The 18,424-nt window shown below is 43.3% G+C and overlaps 1 protein-coding gene across 4 annotated transcripts in view; it reads right to left on the bottom strand.

Moving 5' to 3' along the window:
* LGMN (legumain) overlaps positions 1-17,247 on the bottom strand; it is a 49,667-nt gene extending 32,420 nt beyond the window's left edge. The window contains exons 1-4 of one of the 4 annotated variants that reach the window (XM_089778378.1): positions 17,089-17,205; positions 16,248-16,302; positions 15,800-15,870; positions 6,659-6,828 (exon numbers count right to left, since the gene is read on the bottom strand). In XM_089778378.1, coding sequence (XP_089634504.1) covers positions 6,659-6,796 — 138 coding nt within the window. In that variant the 5' untranslated portion in view covers positions 6,797-6,828; positions 15,800-15,870; positions 16,248-16,302; positions 17,089-17,205. Of the gene's footprint in view, positions 1-6,658; positions 6,829-15,799; positions 15,871-16,247; positions 16,303-17,088 lie in introns of all 4 variants that reach the window. The other 3 variants (XM_006133664.5, XM_006133662.5, XM_006133661.5) reach the window with 3 other exon arrangements.
* Positions 17,248-18,424: the final 1,177 nt, after the last annotated feature.

Below are 18,424 nucleotides of genomic sequence, written 5' to 3'. Positions count from 1 at the left end.
AAAATAAGTAAATAACTTTTCCTCCCAAGCAACATAGTTATGCTGACCTAACAACTCCATGTAGACTACGCTATTTCTGTCAACACAGTTACCGCCATTCTGGTAGGTGGATTAAATATGCTGACAGAAGAAGCATCTTCATTTAAGCACTACAGTGATGCAGCTGCACTGATGCAGTGTTTTAAGTGTAAACCTGCCTGAATCTATTGAGTTACAGGGTTTCCTGCACAGCCTATCTAGTTTTCTGGACTTCTGAGGAAGAATGATATGACTAGATATACTCACAAAGATTGGATCATGTGCTTAGTTTATCCTCTGGTGAATTATATTGTAATTTAGGATAGACTGTTCTGAGGCAATTGTATGTTTGTTTTATTGGTTATGTCTTCATGGCAGTTAACTGACATTAGCCTAGCTTGAGCAAAAGCAGTCATATGGCACAAGAAAATGAGATGCACCCACATTTGTGGCACTAATATAGCCTCTTATTTTTTTATTGTAACTGTTGTAAACTGAGTCATTCTCTCAAAATACTTTCCCAGTTAATTATACAGAACTTGTCTATCCTTTCTAGGCACCCATGGCATTAGAGGACTGCATGTTAGCAGCTGCTGAAAATAAGTGGTAGAACGGCTATTGCACAAGAGGGGGGTTTTGCGCAAGAAGGAACAGTGTAGATGGCTCCTTCTTGTGCAAAAACACATTGCGCAAAATGGTGGCTCATTAAGTATGCAAATGAGGTGCAGTGATATTCATCGCCCTGCCTCATTTGCATGCGTTATTGCGCAAAAAAGCGCAATGTAGACGTAGCCCTGGAGTTTGCATCAGTGCAGTTGAACCATTTGCTGGTTACTGTGACTGAATTTCAAGTATAAAAAAATGACCTGAAACTATAGGTTCCTATCTCCAAGGATGACCCAACCCTTTATCCTTACAAGTACAGTATGGAAACTGAGTTCCCTGCAGTATTTTGTGTATGGAATCTCTCACATAGTATTTTGAAAGGTGAGGCCATATCCATTCAACATGGATATCAAAAATCCCATGGTACTTTTATATAAGAAGAGGGCTAGCTTCAGAGTTCTTGATCAAAATGTTTTCCTCTCCCCATCAGCAATCCCACTGTTCTGTAGCAGATTATGTACTAGTATGTTGCCTGGTTGGAGTTGCTGTGCAGGTGGCTACAGGATATATTTCAATGATGCTGTTTGTAGATAGCCTTCAAAATGGTTTGAAATAATTCAGGATACAAGATTATGTATAAATGTACATTACTTGAAATTTGCCTCTTCCATGAAGTGTAAATGGACACCTCAGCTGTTAAACACAAGGGAAGTAATCTGAGTAATTTAGTCAAGGCAAAAAGCTGTGGGTGATCATATTTTACTGAGAATTAACAGCAATTGAAGCAAACTTCAAGCTTTCAAAGAATAGTATTCAATGAGGCAATGAAAGCAGATAAACTGAGTAACAGATACTGCTGAGAGGACAATTCACATCTTGTAATTTAATTTACACAAACTGGATTGTGTGGGAGAGAGCTCTCTGAGTGCTCTGCGTAAACCATCTTTGCGCAGAGAGTAGCTAACAATGCTGGGAGCACCCAGTACTGGAAGTCCCTTTACAGTGGTGCTTTACAGCGCTGTAACTTTCTGTGTGGGGACGGGAGGGAAGGGGGAAATGCTTTCACTCCCTAGAGTGAGAAAGTTACAGTGCAGTGAAGTGACAGTATAGACAAGCCCTCAGTGTCATAAGTGAGCACTTAAAAGTATTTTCAAGAATTTCTAGTAAGAGAGGAAGGATGGGATGGGATGGGAGTCAAGACCGGAATTCTATTCCTGGCTTTAGCACATGACTTCGCCAAGTCATTTATCACCATACTTCAGATTCTATATCTGGAAAATAGGGAACAAATACTTATGTCAAAAGGATGCTGTGAAGCATAAACAGTATTTTTACCATGCTTTCAGATGGAAGGTGCTATAGTAGCCCAACGTACCATTTGTTCCACCTTTAAAGGTTAGACCTACTGGGCAACTAGGTTTGATTGGCCTCTTCAGGTGATATTAAAGCAGGTTTTATTGTAGATTGACGAGACCAATTTCCTTGTAAAGAAGGTTTCACATAAGTATTTCTCTGAAATTGTAAAGGTTTGCTGTTTTCATTTTCTTAATCTTGATAGCACTTTAGTGAGGTTCCCCATTTTTAAAAAGGTGATTAAAATAATAAGAGTCCCAACACACACACTTAAAAAGTGAAGGGAATTTATTAAATTAAAACTGAAACTTTAAAAAAGTATCAAATTTAACAGTACTACAGGTCTGCAATATCATCTGGATCCAAAAATGAAACAGATACATTTTTAGACCTATTTAATCTCATCTTTCCAGACTTAAGGAGCATACATTTAGTGTCTACTAATCGAGCAAGAAAAAAGTCAGATAATAATTGAACTACAAAAAATTAACTTATTTCTTTAAAAAAAATTTAGACCTCAAAATGTTTGCTTTAGAAATACAATGGATAAGGTTAAGAGTGATTTGATTTCTTTCATTATTTTTAAGAATCTGGAAGATATATTTATTATCACTAAGAGTCCATTGATAGAACCTCAAAGCATATATTAAACTTAAAGCAAGACTCCAAAACCATTAAGCTTAGGTGTCCTGGGACCAGGTACTTGAACAGGACATTATTACAGCGTGAAACTTAATTGAATGTTTTACTAGTAGGAATATAAAGTGGAAGACGAGAGAAACAAAAAGAGGGAAAAATGTCACCAAATAGTTAGAAGTGAGTTGAGGGAACATAACAGACAATAGTATACAGAACTGGTTTTCAAACACCTGCTCTAGTTCAATCCTCCATTATTAAACTTGATTAAAAAACGACTAAGTGAAATTCTATGACCTGCTAACAAGACATCAGACGAGAAAACAGTTCTGAGGTATTTTTTTTTAAAAGGAGAGGGTGCTCTTCTGACTTGTCAAGCCAAGAAACAAGAGGGCTAAGCAAAAAAATAAAATTAAGACTACTAGGGGCCACTCTGACAGCCACCCGCCCACCACAGAGTGAACACCAGTCTGGCCCTCCCCACCGCATCGGGACTCTGCAGCGGGGCCCCCCACCCCCTGCCATAAGCCTCACCGCTGCCATCCTCCCATCCCCGGCACCACAGGCAGAAATAGAAACTCTTGGCAAGTTGCCACATGTACATCCAGCTCCAGCCCCTGCTCAGGAACCTGGGTGCCTCCCAGCCCAGTTCAGGGGCTAGAGTGTCCCCCAGTCTAGAACTCTCCCCTCTCCCCCAGAGCAGGCCTCTCTGCTAAACCCTCCACCCCCCTGCAATTGTCCTCCTCCCCTCACCCCAGAAGTACAGTTGCCTGGTGTCTGGTTTTGAACCGGACAGTCCAGTATTTGAGTTTTCTGTTCGGGAAACAAATTGAGAAAATATAAATGTCCGGTATTTTCTAAATAAGAAGTAATGTAGATTGTGCTGGAATGTCAAGTGTGTCTGGTATTTTTGTTGAAACCATCTGGCAACCCTACCCAAAACCCTACCAGCAGCAGATTACCTTCAGTGCTGCTGCTAATGAAGCCATGGGTTGCCAATCCCTACTGGATTAGCAGTGGGGAGGAGGCAGGAAAGCCTCTTCCAATCATGGTCTGGGGCCATTCCCATTTAGAACCCACTACTTCCAGGGTGGCCCGGAGCTACTTCAAAAATTTCTGAAGTGGCTCCCGGGCAAAAATTATTGCCCACCTTTGGCTTCTCGGGTAGTCAACTAGTCGCTTACATCTCTAGTTTGAATAAGAGGAAAAGTCAAGTCAAGATTGGCTTTTAGATTAGCAAAAATTATTTATGCATTTTATTTAATTTCAAAATAAAAAACATTTCATATGAAATACATATACCACAAAAGGAAACATCTGTTAATATGAACTGATGGGGAGATGATAGCAGAAATTTGTTCATGCCCAGACTAATTAAAACTTGCATAGGAACATAAGAATGGCCATATTAGGTCAGACCAGTGGTCCATCTAGCTCAGTATCCTATCTTCTTATAGTGGCCAATGCTAGGTGCTCCAGAGGGAATGAACAGAATGGGGCAATAAATTCATGACAGTCCCAGCTTCTGTCATTCAGAGCTTAGGGACACCCACAACATGGGGTTTCTGCATTCCAGGCTAATCTTGGCTCATAGCTATTGATGGACCTATCCTCCTTCAATTCTTTTTTTTAATTCTTTATTCAGTTATTCTTTTAACCTTCACAACATCCCTGGATGAATTCCACAGGTTGACTGTGCTTTGTGTGCAGAAATACTGCCTTTTCTTTGTTTTAAACTTGCTGCCTAGTCATTTCATTGAATGACCCTTAGTTCTTTTGTTATGTGAAGGACTAAACAACACTTCCTTTATTTAATTTTGCCACACCAGTCATGATTTTATAGATCTCTAACATATTACCTCCCCTCTTAGTTGTCTCTTTTGTGAATTTAATAGTTCCAGTCTCTTTTTAATTTCTCCTCATATGGAAAATATTCCAACTCATTTTTGTTGATTTTTCTCTTTACCTTTTCCAATAGATCTTTCTTTAAATGTGGCAACCAGAACTGTGTGCAGTATTCAAGGTACAGATGTAGCATGTACTTATATAGCAGCATTCTGATATTTTCTGTATTATCTATCCCTTTCCTAATGTTAGTTTTTTGACCGCACACTGACCAAATATTTTCAGAGACCTATCCAAAACTATGCGAAGGTCTCCCTGTTAAATTATAACAGCTAATTTAAATCCTATCATTTTGTATAGCTAGATTGGTGTTTCCCAAATGGTGTTCCAAAGTGAAAATAAGGATTCCGTGAGAAAATTCCATTACAATAACATTTTATGGTTTTTTAAACATAATTAATATTTAAGTATTTATTAACTTTATTGAAAACAATTTTCATTTGTGTTTGACACGATAAGTTTCCCTGTGTAATGCCAGCTTAGTCAAAGAGAGGGAATGATGATGTCACTACTCAGCGCTGCGCGCGCAGTCAATAGTACGATCGCCTGTTATATACCACCGTTTGTTTCCCAACCCTGAATGATTTCCTTGAAGAAAACAAATGCGAATTGATGAAGATATTCGCTACGTCATTGCAGATCATCTTTGGGATTTATAAACAAACAACATGAAGTATTTTCCAACCATAAATTACAACAACAACTGGATTCGAAATGCATTAAGTAAAACAGAAAAGCCAGTCTGTTTTTCTACACGAGATTATAAAAACGTGATCAAAATCGCTTCAGACAGCCAAATGATACAAAAATGTAAAGAAGTTTCTCTGATTACATTTTGGGGTGGCTTATGTCAAGAATATTCAGCTTTATCAAGACGTGCAATTTGTCAGCTGTTACCCTTGTGTGAAACTGGTTTCTCGAATTACACAGCAACAAAAACAAAATACAGAAATTGACTGAATGCCACGCCAGATATGCGAATCCAACTTTCCAGTATTAAACCAAATATAAAAAGAATTTGCCAAGAAAAGAAGAAAAACCAGTCTTCACATTGAAAACTGCCAATATAATGCATATTAGTTTTTTTAGCTTTATTTTTTGTACATATTCAATTTGATTTTTGTCTTTAAATATGTGCAACTAAACTTAATGTTGATTTCATGACCTTATTTAGAATTTGTTTATTATTATCCTTACTTATTTGTGGTCTACTTTTTCAGCTCCATATAAAAGACTGTTATGAGGGGTTCCGCAAAATTCTTTCGAGTTTAAAAGGGTTCCGTGGCCAAATAAAATTGGGAAACACTGATCTAGATGGATTGTTTTTCAATGTGAACTTCTTTGCATTTATCAAGTCAACATCATCTGCCATTTTATTGCCACACAGCTTGTGAAGAGTTACAAAACGATGTCACCAATCTGCTTTGAATGTAAATATCCTAAGTAATTTTGTTTAATCTTGAAATTTTGCTACCTGTTTACCCCTTTTTTCAGCCCAATTATGAATATGCTGAACAGTACGAGACCCAGTACAGATCCCTGAAGATATCACTATTTATCTCCTTCCATTCTGAAAACTGTTCATTCTTACTCATTGTTTTGGTTCATGAGAAGACTTTCCCTCGTATCCCATGACTGCTTTCTTTGCTTAGAGCCTTTGGTGATGGACTTTGTCCAAGGTTTTCTGAAAATTCAAATACACTGTATCAACTGGATCACCCTCATCCACATTTGTTGACCTCCTTAAAGAATTCTATTGGATTGCTGAGGCATGATTTCCCTTTTAAAAAAAAGCCATGTTGACTCTTCAACATCAATTCATCGGTGTCTGATCACTCTGTTCTTTACTATAGTTTCAGCTGATTTGCCTGGTAGTAAAGTTAGTCTTACTGGCCTGTAACTGCCTCAGGAGACTTTTTTAAATATCGGTGTCACATTACCTATCCTCCAATTGTCTGGTATAAAACCTAATATAAGCATTAGGTTACATACTACAGTAAGTATTTCTGACTTTTGAGCAAATAATACGTTTATGGAACAGGTATCTGTGAAGAAACTACATTGCACAGTGACTGGTGTTTGCATAATATTACACGAATCACTGTTAGATATCATTGTGAACTGGAGAGGTCAATCTTACCTGGTGTCTGTAATTATACCAGCCATTTGACCCTGCTACAATGACAACCCAGTGCTTGCCTCCATCTTCAGGATCCTCAAGAGGAAATGTGCTGATTCCCAGGATATAGCCTAGCAATACAACTGCTTTCAAAATCATTCTCTTTCTTGTTTACTTCACAGCTCCGGAAACTACGGAATAAATTTTTGAAAGACTAGGTCAGAAGATAGCAGAATAAAGCCACAGCAGCAATTTCAGCATTTAAAAAACCAGCATGTTGCAAAACTGGTGAGACTCAGTTCCTGTTAGTTTGACATTGAAGTGAAAATTCAATTACCTAGAATAAAAGCTTTCCATGTCTATAAAACAAATCTGAAATGGAAAAAACAAAGACAAAAGCTTTGGATATTCTGTTCTACAATAGCTAATAAATTGGTTAGGACCCATACACATGAAATAAATATCATCACCAGCCACATTTTATAGATAAAGATTTTCTGAAATAAAAACCCATTAGACTTTTCATAATAAATTTCATTGTTTCTTCAGTCACTCTTTATGCAATTCAGTGTTCCAGTGAGAATGTTCCAATTATGAGCTCTTTAGTTTATGCTGTCAATTCGGGAAGTCCCCAATTTAATTTCTAGAGGTGGTGTTGTCAGCCAAGAAAACAGATTTCAATTTCACTTCCTGGAGAACTTAAATTTACACCTGGAAAGGAGCAGCCGATAAGCGTCAAAGTGTCAATTTACCCTTCACAGCCCTTTCTGTACAAGAACTTTTGATAATGAGCTAAAGAAACATTTTGCTTCCTTCAGCACACCAGGAACTAACAAGCAAAGTCTGTCTACAACTAAATGGTTATAAGTTTTAACACCTGTTGCATTCTACAGAAACACAAACATCAACAAAACTGTATGTTATTTTTGCCATTCCCTTCAGAAGTTTCAGGCATATCACACCTTAAATAGGGATAATCATAACAGAACAGCCCTTGTCTTGGTGAGATACCATGTTTATGGCATGCACACAAAGTACATACAGGCAGTCCCCGGGGTACGTACAAGATAGGGACTGTAGGTTTGTTCTTAAGTTGAATCTGTATGTAAGTCGGAACTGGTGTCCAGATTCAGCCGCTGCTGAAACTGACCGCCAGTTCTGACTTACATACAGAATCAACTTAAGAACCCCAGGCGTCCCCAAGTCAGCTGCTGCTGAAACTGATCAGCAGCTGATTCCAGGAAGCCCGGGGCAGAGCAACTCTGCCTCGGGCTTCCTGTAGTCAGCGCTGGTCAGTTTCAGCAGAAGCTGACTTGGGGACGCCTGGGGCAGAGCAGCTGGGGTGCTGCTGGGTTGCTCCAGTAGCGCCACTCCTCGGTGCTACTGGACCAACCCAGCAGCACCCCATCTGCTCTGCCCCAGGCGTCCTGATTCAGCCGCTGCTGAAACTGACCAGCAGCGGCTGAATCAGGACCTGGGGCAGAGCAGCTGGGGTGCTGCCGGGTTGGTCCAGTAGTGCCCAGAGCGGTGCTGCAGGACCAATCGGCAGCGCCCCAGCTGCTCTGCCCCAGGGTCCAAAATAAAAGCCTGGTCTGCTGGGGGGGAGGCACACTAGTTGCGCCCCCCACCCAGCAGACCGGGGACACGGGGAGCAGAGCCGCAGCGGCAGCGGGGTGCCGCGCCTCTGAGGCTTTGCTCTAGCAAAGCCTCAGAGGCACGGGACCCTGCCGCGGCTGCAGCTTCAGTCCTGGTGCCTGTGGTCTGCTGGGGACGGTCCCCAGCAGACCACAGGCACCCGGACTGAAGCGGCAGCAGCGGCGGTTCCCCGCGCTTCTGAGGCTTTGCTCTGGCAAAGCCTCAGAAGCGCGGGAACCCGCCCGGTGCCCCGGGTCTGCTGGAGACGGTCTCCAGCAGACCAGGGGCACCGGAGCAGCTTACAAACGGGGCTTTCTCGCCCCGGAGCTCGCAGGTAAGCAATCCGCCACCTCGACCTCCGGGGCGAGAAAGCCCCGTTCGTAAGTGCGGATCCGACATAAATCGGATCCGCGTAAGTCGGGGACTGCCTGTACTTGTGCTATGAACAACAGATCTAAGGTACAGGCAGAGGGTTACCAGGTATCCGGTACTGTACCAGACTGTCCAGTATTTGCACGCTCTGTCTGGTAAAAAAACAACAACAAAGTACCGGACATGTGCAATGTCTGGTATTTTCTGATTTTTTCTGGCTGCACACCAGACAGAAGCCTGGCGGGGGTAGGGGGAGCGGCTGGGAGTCCCAGCTGGGAGGTGGGGCCGCGATTGCTGCCAGGAGCCCTCAATTGGTTGAGTGTGAGGAGGAGGGGAAGCCTCCTCCTCGCTCGTGCGTCACCGGGAACCTGGGCGGGACAGGCAGCAAGTGCCCAGGTCAGTCCCGTTCCCCGCCGGCCAATTTGCTCAACCCCCCCCCCACCACCCTTCCTGGCTGGCCGGTTCTCTCCCACTTCCCTTCCTGATCTTCCCCGGCCACCCCCCTTGCACTGCCCCTAGCTTTGCTTCCCGCTGGCCCATTCCTCTTCCTTGTCTCCCCCGGCCAGCGCCGCTGCACCTCTCCCCGCCCCCACCAGCTCTGCTTCCAGCTCCCCCTTCCTCCCGGCCAGTCCCGCCCCCTTCCAGCCAGTCCCCGTTCCCCCAATATCCTGTGGCCAACCCCGTTCCCCCCGCCCCCCCCCACGACCAGCCCTGCTTCCCGTTGCCCCCCCCATGTCCTCCACCTTCCCCCCCCCCCCCCCCCCCCCCAAAGCGTGTCCGGGTTTTTGTTTTTTTTTTTAAATGATTACCTCGTAACCCCTAGCAGTGATCCAGGTTCTCGGAGGGTGGTGGTGGTTTTTTTTCCTCCCTCAACAAAATTTTGGTCCCCCCTCCTTTTTTTTTTCCTGCAACAAAATTTTTTCCCAGTGGGTTTTTTGGGGGATTGAAGTTTTTAAGTGAAAATACTGTTACTACTTTAAGAACTGCTGAGAGGAAACAGATGGCTCAGAGAATTAGAAATCAGACATGAAGCCTTTCACAGACTATTTAGTTCCCCTATAGATGCAGGTCATTAGTTCAAATCCGGGTATGTTAATATTGACTGAGTTGTTACCATGTGAATGTGGCTCAGCGACCTATGTGACATGAAGTGGTGGATCTCTTGTCCAGTTTCCAACAGACAGATATTCAAAAAGTATCACTATAATTTGCACCAGTTAGCAATTTCAGGAGACAAGCCAATGATTTGAATAGAAATAAAGACTAAAGTACTGCTACTCTGATGTTGGTCTCCTTGCAGGCAAGGCTAATAATCACTCTGCACTATAATTCTTATGTGTAGATGGCCAGAGAAGGGGGAGAATGTGGGGTGAAGACAAACAGTAAAAGACTGAAAAGAGCAGAGAAACGGTCAGTGCGTACCCACGGTCAAAGAATGGATCAGACTGGCAGATTGACAAACTTTGAAGTAGAGCGGGCACCCCTAAAAGGACAATTGATTACAGGATGAGCCTTGAAGAGATGTTTGGGAATGATTGACATCAACAATATAACACTCCAATCACGAGTTGACAGAGCGGGATCCACGGATTTTAACAGAGAAGAAAGATTATATAAAGCAGGGTGTTTTGCTATTGAATTCTGGGTTTGTCTGCCACACTGTCTCAAGAGGAGTATCGGATTGATCAATCGACAAGGCCCTGCTCCCCCCTGTGCTCAATCTAGCTGCCCACTAGATTGACACAGACTCTGTCTAGACTGGTAACTGTATCATCTGGCAGAACTTTGTATGCATGATGTTTTGTGTGTATGTGTGTGTTTGAAAAGCATATGCAATTGTTGTATTCTCAATAAATGCGGCGTTCTGCCTTTTCCCCTATAAAAGATCTCGTGTGCTTTGTTTAAGCATGACATTAGGACAAATTTTTCACTGTAAAACAGTGATGGACAACTTTAGACTAATGAGCAGGCTGAGTGAGTGGCCCTCCATCTTGTGCCACAAGATTATCATAATGAAGATGGTCGTCTGGGCTAGGGTACATTTGCTAACTGCACTTGTGTACCTAGAATTTATAGGGTCGGCTGACAACTGTGGCAGCACTTTGACTGGATGCAGAGGAAGCACATGGCTAGCATGCCCTTCACTTCACATGCTTTTGCTTTACATGCATGTCACTTTGGTAATAGGAAAAAAATGACACGGATGGAAACCAGAAGAATCTGGCAACCCTGCGTGTGGGGAACAATAAACAAAATGCCTTGCACGCCAACACATAGATCCCCAATGGGCCCACCGCTGCTGTAAATTATCTTATGCAAACCATGCAAGCAAATAATGTCTACTGCTTGGTATCACCAGCATGGTAAATCCCAAAGCCTCACGGCTTCCTAACACATTGAGCATCACCCAAACTAATCTTCAGCAGGTAGCACAGTGCTTAAAATTATCTGTACCACTGGCAATCTTGTAGTACCAACAAAGCTTTTCCTGACCACAAGATCATCAGTCATTTAGCTGTATTACATGCCTCAGAATTGTGTTGGTCTTTATTCCAATATGCCCATATCAAGAAAGCATAGTGGTAATTGCTAAGTTTGGCTTCAAATAACCTCATTTCAGATCCCATCCTGCCATTTGAAATGAAGAAGCTGATAAAGATGATGAGAATCAAAAACTTCAAAAGGAATGTTCTTCCTCAGTTCCCACCTTCTACTTCCACACAATAGTTAGTGGTTTTATAGATATGCAGCTTTACAGTAAGTTTGATGATGCATATGGGGTGGTTGGGACATCCTTCAAGCACCCTGCTGCACTATCTATGACCAATTCTGCTCAAATGTTTAACTGTGGCCAGCTGCTCAATGTCTCATCTTCCCAGGTTAATACTAAGCAGGTTATAACTTGGAGCTGGAATCTCCTTGATGATGGCCAGGAACTTAATTTTATCTGGATTAATAAACAGACCAATATGTACTGCTTCTTGCCCAACCAGACTGGTGAATCACTACAGCTAATAGCTAAACTTAGTCAACAAGGTAGTTTCAGTGACACAGTCACAATCTCAAAGCAGAATGCAGTTCAGCTCAAGGTCTAAAGCCTGGTCTACACTAAAGATGAAAGTTAACTTAAGATACATAATTAATGTAGCTGGAGTTGTGTATCTTAAATGTGTTTTGGCACCACCACCACAGTGGAAGGTCATCAGGAGCACACGTTCCCCTCGACTTCCCTTACTCCTCGTGAGAAGCAGGTCTAATGGCGCGGATGGGAGTGCTCTCTCAGTTTGAATTAGTGTGTCTTCACTAGACCCGTTAATTGAAACCCCAGAAAATTGACTGTGGCAGCTTCGATCTTTTCTGTAGTGTAAACAAGCTCTAACAGACTAACTTTTAAATTGAGATTAATTTCTATACAACATTTGCAGATTTTACTTTTCATCAATCTTATCTGTCTCCCTTGTTCTGTTTCATGATTTTAATTCCTTTATTTTTTTCCTGCTCAAAATTTAAAGTAATTAAACTAGACATAGAACAATACCAGCTAGGTACAAACAAATGCTAAAATCTGAAAGCTTTTCTGAACAGATTTTAAAATAACCTCAAACAGCAAAAATGTAACATAGAGCTACTTTACTGAGTTCGTTGCTTGATTCAAACTTTTAGCCTGAAGCCCAAACCCAAACTGCTGAAATGGTGTTAGGAGATTAAAGAGACAGTGTTCTGTACTGTGTTGAAAGAGGATACCAGACCAGTAAAGTGAGAAAAGAATATTCCTTGTCACATGCCAAACCTTTTGGTCACAAATTGCAACAGAAATCAATTAATTTGATTGCCAAGAATTTATAGGTACAGAATGAAAATACAATTTTAGTAAGTTCCTTTCATTTGTTTAAAAAAAAAGACACAGAAGTGAAATTCTCAGTTTGTCTAGTAAACAAGTAGAACCTTGAGAATACACATTTTATGTGAAGTATGTTGTTTGTTATCTAAAACAAAAAAAATTGTCTGTACTCTGAAGCAGGGGCTCCCAAACTTTTTGACACGGGGACCAATAAATCCATTCACGAGCTTTTGGAGGATGGGTAACATTTATTTGCATATTTGCATATTCATTAAGCAACTGATGAATATTCAAATAAGTTGTTTCTGGTCCTCCCAAAGCCCCCAGTGCCAGCGTAAGCAAAGCTTTTGATAGTCACCCACAATATTCTTGCCAGCAAGTTAAGGGAATATGGATTGGATAAATGGACTGTAAGAGGGATAGAAAGCTGGCTAGACCAGGGTTTTCCAAACTTTTTACTTTAGTTGGAACCCGTTTTTTTTCCAGTAGTTTTTTGCAGCCCAAAAATATAAACACATATACAAAAAAGAATGGAAAATTAATAAATGTTCAGTGTTTCACCCGGATGCATCCTCCGCCCATCCTGGGCCAGGACTTGGGGGACCCGGCGCCACCTGGGCACTCTAGGAGGCGGGAGCAGGAGCATATTGGGGGTAGGGTATCTGGCTAGAAAGGAAAGTGCAAGGAAGGATAGGGTTGCCGGTTTTGTACCGGACAGTCTGGTATTTGAGGGTTTTGTCCGGGAAACAAATTGAGAAATTACCAAACATATAAAATGTCTGGTATTTTCTAATTAGGTAAGTTTTATTATAATTAGGTGTATCAGTCCTTAGCTGCGAACTGCCTGGCTGGTAAATGTGCTCACGCTGCATGAGTGTGTTTACCTGCCAGGCAGTTTGCAACTACTCGAGGGTGGGTATGGGGGGGGGGGGGGCAAAATGGAATCCCCAGGGTCGGACTCACTTGTGTTCCAGGGTCTGCATGTGCCCGGGTGAGTCCCGCTCCCTCCCCCCTTCTCTTCCCCATCTCCCCAGTCCAGCTCTGCAGCCCCGGTCCAGCCCTGCTTCTGGCAGCCGGTTCCCCGTTGCCCCCCACCAATCTCCCCCAGTCAGCCCTGCTCCCCCAAAGACCCCCCCCCCCCCCGACCAGCCCCGCTGCCCCCGTCCAGCCCTGCTTCCAGCAGCTGGTTCTCCTGTTCTCCTCCTCCTGATCTCACCCAGCTAGCCCGCCCGCCCCCTGTCCAGCCATGGTTCCGCCGCCTGCCCCGATTTCCGTGAGACAGACCTGCCGCCTCCAACCCTGCTTCCGCTGCCTGCCCGCCCACCCAGATATCCGCGGGACAGCCCCGCTATCCCCAACCCTGCTTCCACCGGCCACTAGCCTCCTCCCATCTCTGCAGGACAGCCCCGCTGCCTCCAACTCTGCTTCCCCCCCCCCATACACACAACTCCTCCCAGCCCACCCCGCTCTGCTCCCCTCCCTGCAGCCACACTGAGGCCCAGTATTTTTTTCTGGGCCGCGGCCCATAGTTTGGGAAATGCTACTCTGAAAGGTTTAAAATTCACACAAAGATCAGATCATGTGTTGGTGATCCAGATGATGGTGATGATTTGGATCTAATTACCTAGTCACCTTAGATAAAATTTAAATAACTGATTATATGATGCCTTCACTATATTTAGAATGATGTTAAACATTGCAGTTGTTTACATCTATTGTAGCACAGTAAAGTTATGAAAACCAAAGTTACAAATTGACTGGTCAACCTCCACCTCATTTGAGTCATCAGAGTTCAAGATTTCAATTCTCTAGAAATGTTTTTGCTATACTTTGCTGCACTTCAGATGCTTTTTTCATTACTCAATGGCCATCCTGTTTGCAAACCAAGTCACAATTCCATTCCCTTAGTAGGTATTTTCATAGAGCTAATCAATGTACTGTAGTATCTAGGTGCTGAGTTTCCCAGGAAAACTGGGGGAAGGTCCAACACATCAGTCATATGAAACTCATTCTGCAATACTTTGTCAGGGATACTGTACCTATGAGTGTACAACTAATGCTAATTTCAGAATTTGGTGTATAACGTTTAGTACCCATATGCAGTAGAATCTCAGTTATGGAAGTAGATCGTAAATCTGAAATGTCCATAACTCTGAACAAAATATCATGGTTGTTCTTTCAAAAGCTTACAAATGACCATTGACTTAATGCAGCTTTTTGAAACTTTACTGTGCAGAAGAACAATGCTGCTTTTGCCTATTTTAATTTAAATGAAACAAGCACAGATAAACCATTAGCTCTATTCTCAAATTAAATCCAGGTTGTAACATGACAGTTCAACGTCTAAGTGAAATTGGTTCAGCTTTTTACTTTCATATCCACATTCTCCCATACTTAATATGTAGGGACACTTTGTGAGGAATTTTTTATCATGAAATCACTCTTCAAGCTACAGGTATAGATATCAATGTACAAATGATTCATATGTGAGGGAGAGTAGTTTGGGGAAAATAGTAACTAGAAAACTTTGTACTTTTAACAGTTTTCTGCTTGTTTATTATTATTTGTCTTGCCATTTTTATATTTTAACTTTTTAGTACAGGAACAGTGTCATACTGTGTACTTCTATAATGAGGAGTCCAACCCTGATTAGAGGATGGAGCACTAATGTAATATAAATGTTTAACACACTTTCATATAAAGCTAACACTACCCACCTCAACTGTAAATAAATGCATGTATGTGCTGTAGTCCATTTTCAGCTTAATTTGCAAAGTCCATTATCTATACAAGACATTTTAAATTCTTTTGACTAGTGTTTCAATGAAAAACTTATCCTAGAGCAGTGGCTCCCGATCTTTCCAGACTACTGTACCCTTTGGGGGCATCTAAATTATCTTGCATACCCCCATGTTTCACTTCACTTAAAAATTACTTGCTTACAAAATCAGAAAATAAAACACTGAAGTATCATGGCACCCTATTACTATTGCTGTTTCTCATTTTTACCATATTATAAAAAAATCAGCTGGAATATTAATATTGTACTTACATTTCAGTGTATAATGTACATATAGCAGTATAAACAAGTCACTGTGTATAAGAAACTTTTGTTTGTACTGATTGCCCTAGTGCATTTTATATAGCCTGCTGTAAAACTAGGCAAATATCTAGGTGAGTTGATGTACCCCCTGGAAAACTTCTGTATACCACAAGGGGACACACATTTCTGCTTGAGAACCACTGTCCTTGTGAACCAAATCTGTGCATGCCCAACAGTAAGAGATTGCTTCAACAAAAGTTTCCACACTTACTTCTATTCCCTGCCCTTTATGCATGGAATGCTTTTTCTGCTCTTCAAAGCCAGTACACCTCTCTACACATCCTGATGACAAGTGAGAAGAGAAACTGACTAATAATGGCTACATTGAGGTGAAACTAGTAGTGGTATGTTAAAACAAACAAACTCTCAAGCTGAAGTAATTCCCCATTTTGACCACTTTATTTGTGTATCTTTCCCGTCCACTTGCATCATTTTACATTTGGCAGGCACTGTGGTGTCTTTTGTTTATCCAATGCCTAACCCATTGTGGGTGATATTGAAAACAGAAATCCACTAGATCCAATTTTTAAGTCTGTCAGTGGTGCTTAGAAAAGGCTAAATACTACTAGTAATACCGACCACATACAACAGGCTCCAAATTAAGTGACTTTCCAACAACTCTCTTATACAAAAATTTCCTTTGCAAATGCAGTACTCACAGGTGGTGTTTCCTTTCAGTTGCTGCTCACTGTTTCCTTATTTCAGTATGAACACCTGCATTTAGATTTTGTTGCTTTTAGTTCTCAATGTATATTGCCTTTTTGTTTAGTGGGTTAATTTTACAATGCTACCACTAACAAAGGCTGGACACTGACACAGTCACCCATGAATTAACAAGCAAAATTATTCTGAGCCCCTTAAGTATTTTTTGAATAAACTCCCTTCACTACTGCATCAAAGACCAGTACTGGTAGCCTGTTGGTTTTAATAGGTCTTGGCACTGTGCTAGTGGGAAAGAGACATTGCCCCTGTTCCCTGCCTACTCTTTGACTGTGTGGTCCAGGTCCACTGGGCCTTGAGGCAATCCTTTCTCCCCCCGAGAACTCCCTTGTACCCACTACCTTCAGGTGGGCTGACCAGCCAGGCCAGGGTCTCGCTCTGCTCCATGCCCACTACCCATTTCATCGCCCAAGCCCCTAGAGAGGGTGTATCCCGCATCCCGGCTAATGCATCCCCGCCTGCTACTACACAGGCCCCCAGCACAAGGGGGCTTCCCTGACACCCACCTGCCCAGGCCCCCAGCACACGGGGTATCCAGTCGTGCCAGCTGCCGCCCGCGCCCCCCGCACAGGGGGGCATCCCCAGCGTCCCCTTGCGGCGCGCACCTGTCAGCTGATGCCCAGACCCCTAACAGGGCGAGGTCCCTGAAACCCCCGCCCCCCATCCGCCCCTACAGCCATTTCGTCCCCCGATCTCCTGGAGGGCTCCCCTCCGCTCTGCGCAGGCTGGCGCCTCTGTGCCCGCCCGGGTAGCGCTGCCGCCCTCCGGGCCGGGTCTTACCCAGAGCGGGTGTTGGGCTGGAATCGGCGACCTCTCCTCACGCGCACCTCGGCTGCTGTGATTTGCGGTGTTCGGCCGGGGGCACTGTATAGAGCCTGCCGGCCTCCTCAGGCTGGGCGGGGAGATGGGTGAGTGGCGGCGCCATAGGCCAATTCCGTCAGCGCAGAGGTGCGGCGAGAGGCCGTCCAACTACATTCCCTATTAATACAAGTACCCATTACTACAGCTCCCAGCATGCTGTGTTCCGCCTCCGAAGGCAAAGCCAAGGGCTCTGGGTACAATGCATGCTGGGAGTTGTAGTGCTAGGGTGTTCCGTGTGGAAAAACAAGGGACAGGCACAGTTTGGCACGCGGGGATTGTGTTTTACAGAGAACCTGACCCCAGGGTGTGGTCTAGGCTCCAGGGGCCTCTGACTCTGAGTCCCACCTTGTTCTTGGGTGGAAATAAGGGAAACCAAATGAAAATGGAGGGACAATGCTTTATTTTAAAGAGCATTAGGGAAACGACATTTCCCTTAACATAACCTGTATTTTTCTCTTGTGTACTTTTCTATTGCCTTATAGCATACAGTGCAATTAGCATTAGCTTCCATTTAATTTTAGATGTGTACTTACCAGTTTTAATACGTTTCGTGCATCATAAAATAAAGGGAAAGTGGTCACCACAGGGGGCAAGTCAATGAAATAAGAGTGTATCATTTAAAATAAGAGATGGGTTGTCATTGTCACCCTACCACAACATGTCTGTAAAGCACTTTGAAGTGCTGTATAAGTGCTAACTATACGCAATAGTCCACAATACATTTTCTGGTTTGGTTATATCCGTTAAATTGTATTGCTACTGATCAAAAAGGGACCCTGCCCACTCTCGTCAGCACTACTGACGAGGCCATTAAAAGTCTGGTTGCCAGTGCAACAGAGCTAAGGCAGGTTCCCTACCTGCTGTAACTCGATGCTGTTCCAGCTTCTACATTCAGGGGCAGCAGAGCCAAGAGGCTCTGCGCACTGCTCCTGCCCTAAGTGCCATCCCCACAGCATCCATTGTCTGGATCTGGAAATCACAGAGCAATGAAAACTGCAGGGATGGTGCTTGCAGACAGAGCAACACAGAGAGGCACCTGGCCGCAACTCTGCATAGGAGCCAACGGGGTGACATGCTTCTGCTTCTGGTAAGTGCCACCCAGAGCCTGCATCCCTCAGGGACCCCATACACATCCCAAATCTCTGCCCTAGCCCTGATTCCCCTAGTCCCACCCTGAACCTTCTGAGCCCAGCCCGGAGCACTCAAACCCTTCATCCCCAGCCCCACACCAGCATCTGCACCTCCCTCCGCCACA

This window comes from Pelodiscus sinensis, chromosome 5 (genome assembly GCF_052426305.1).
Source record: "Pelodiscus sinensis isolate ZL-2025 chromosome 5, ASM5242630v1, whole genome shotgun sequence".
In the NCBI taxonomy this organism is placed as follows: Eukaryota; Metazoa; Chordata; order Testudines; family Trionychidae; genus Pelodiscus; species Pelodiscus sinensis.
The sequence above is the reverse complement of the archived record's forward strand: the minus strand, read 5'-3'. Positions and strand labels throughout refer to the sequence as shown.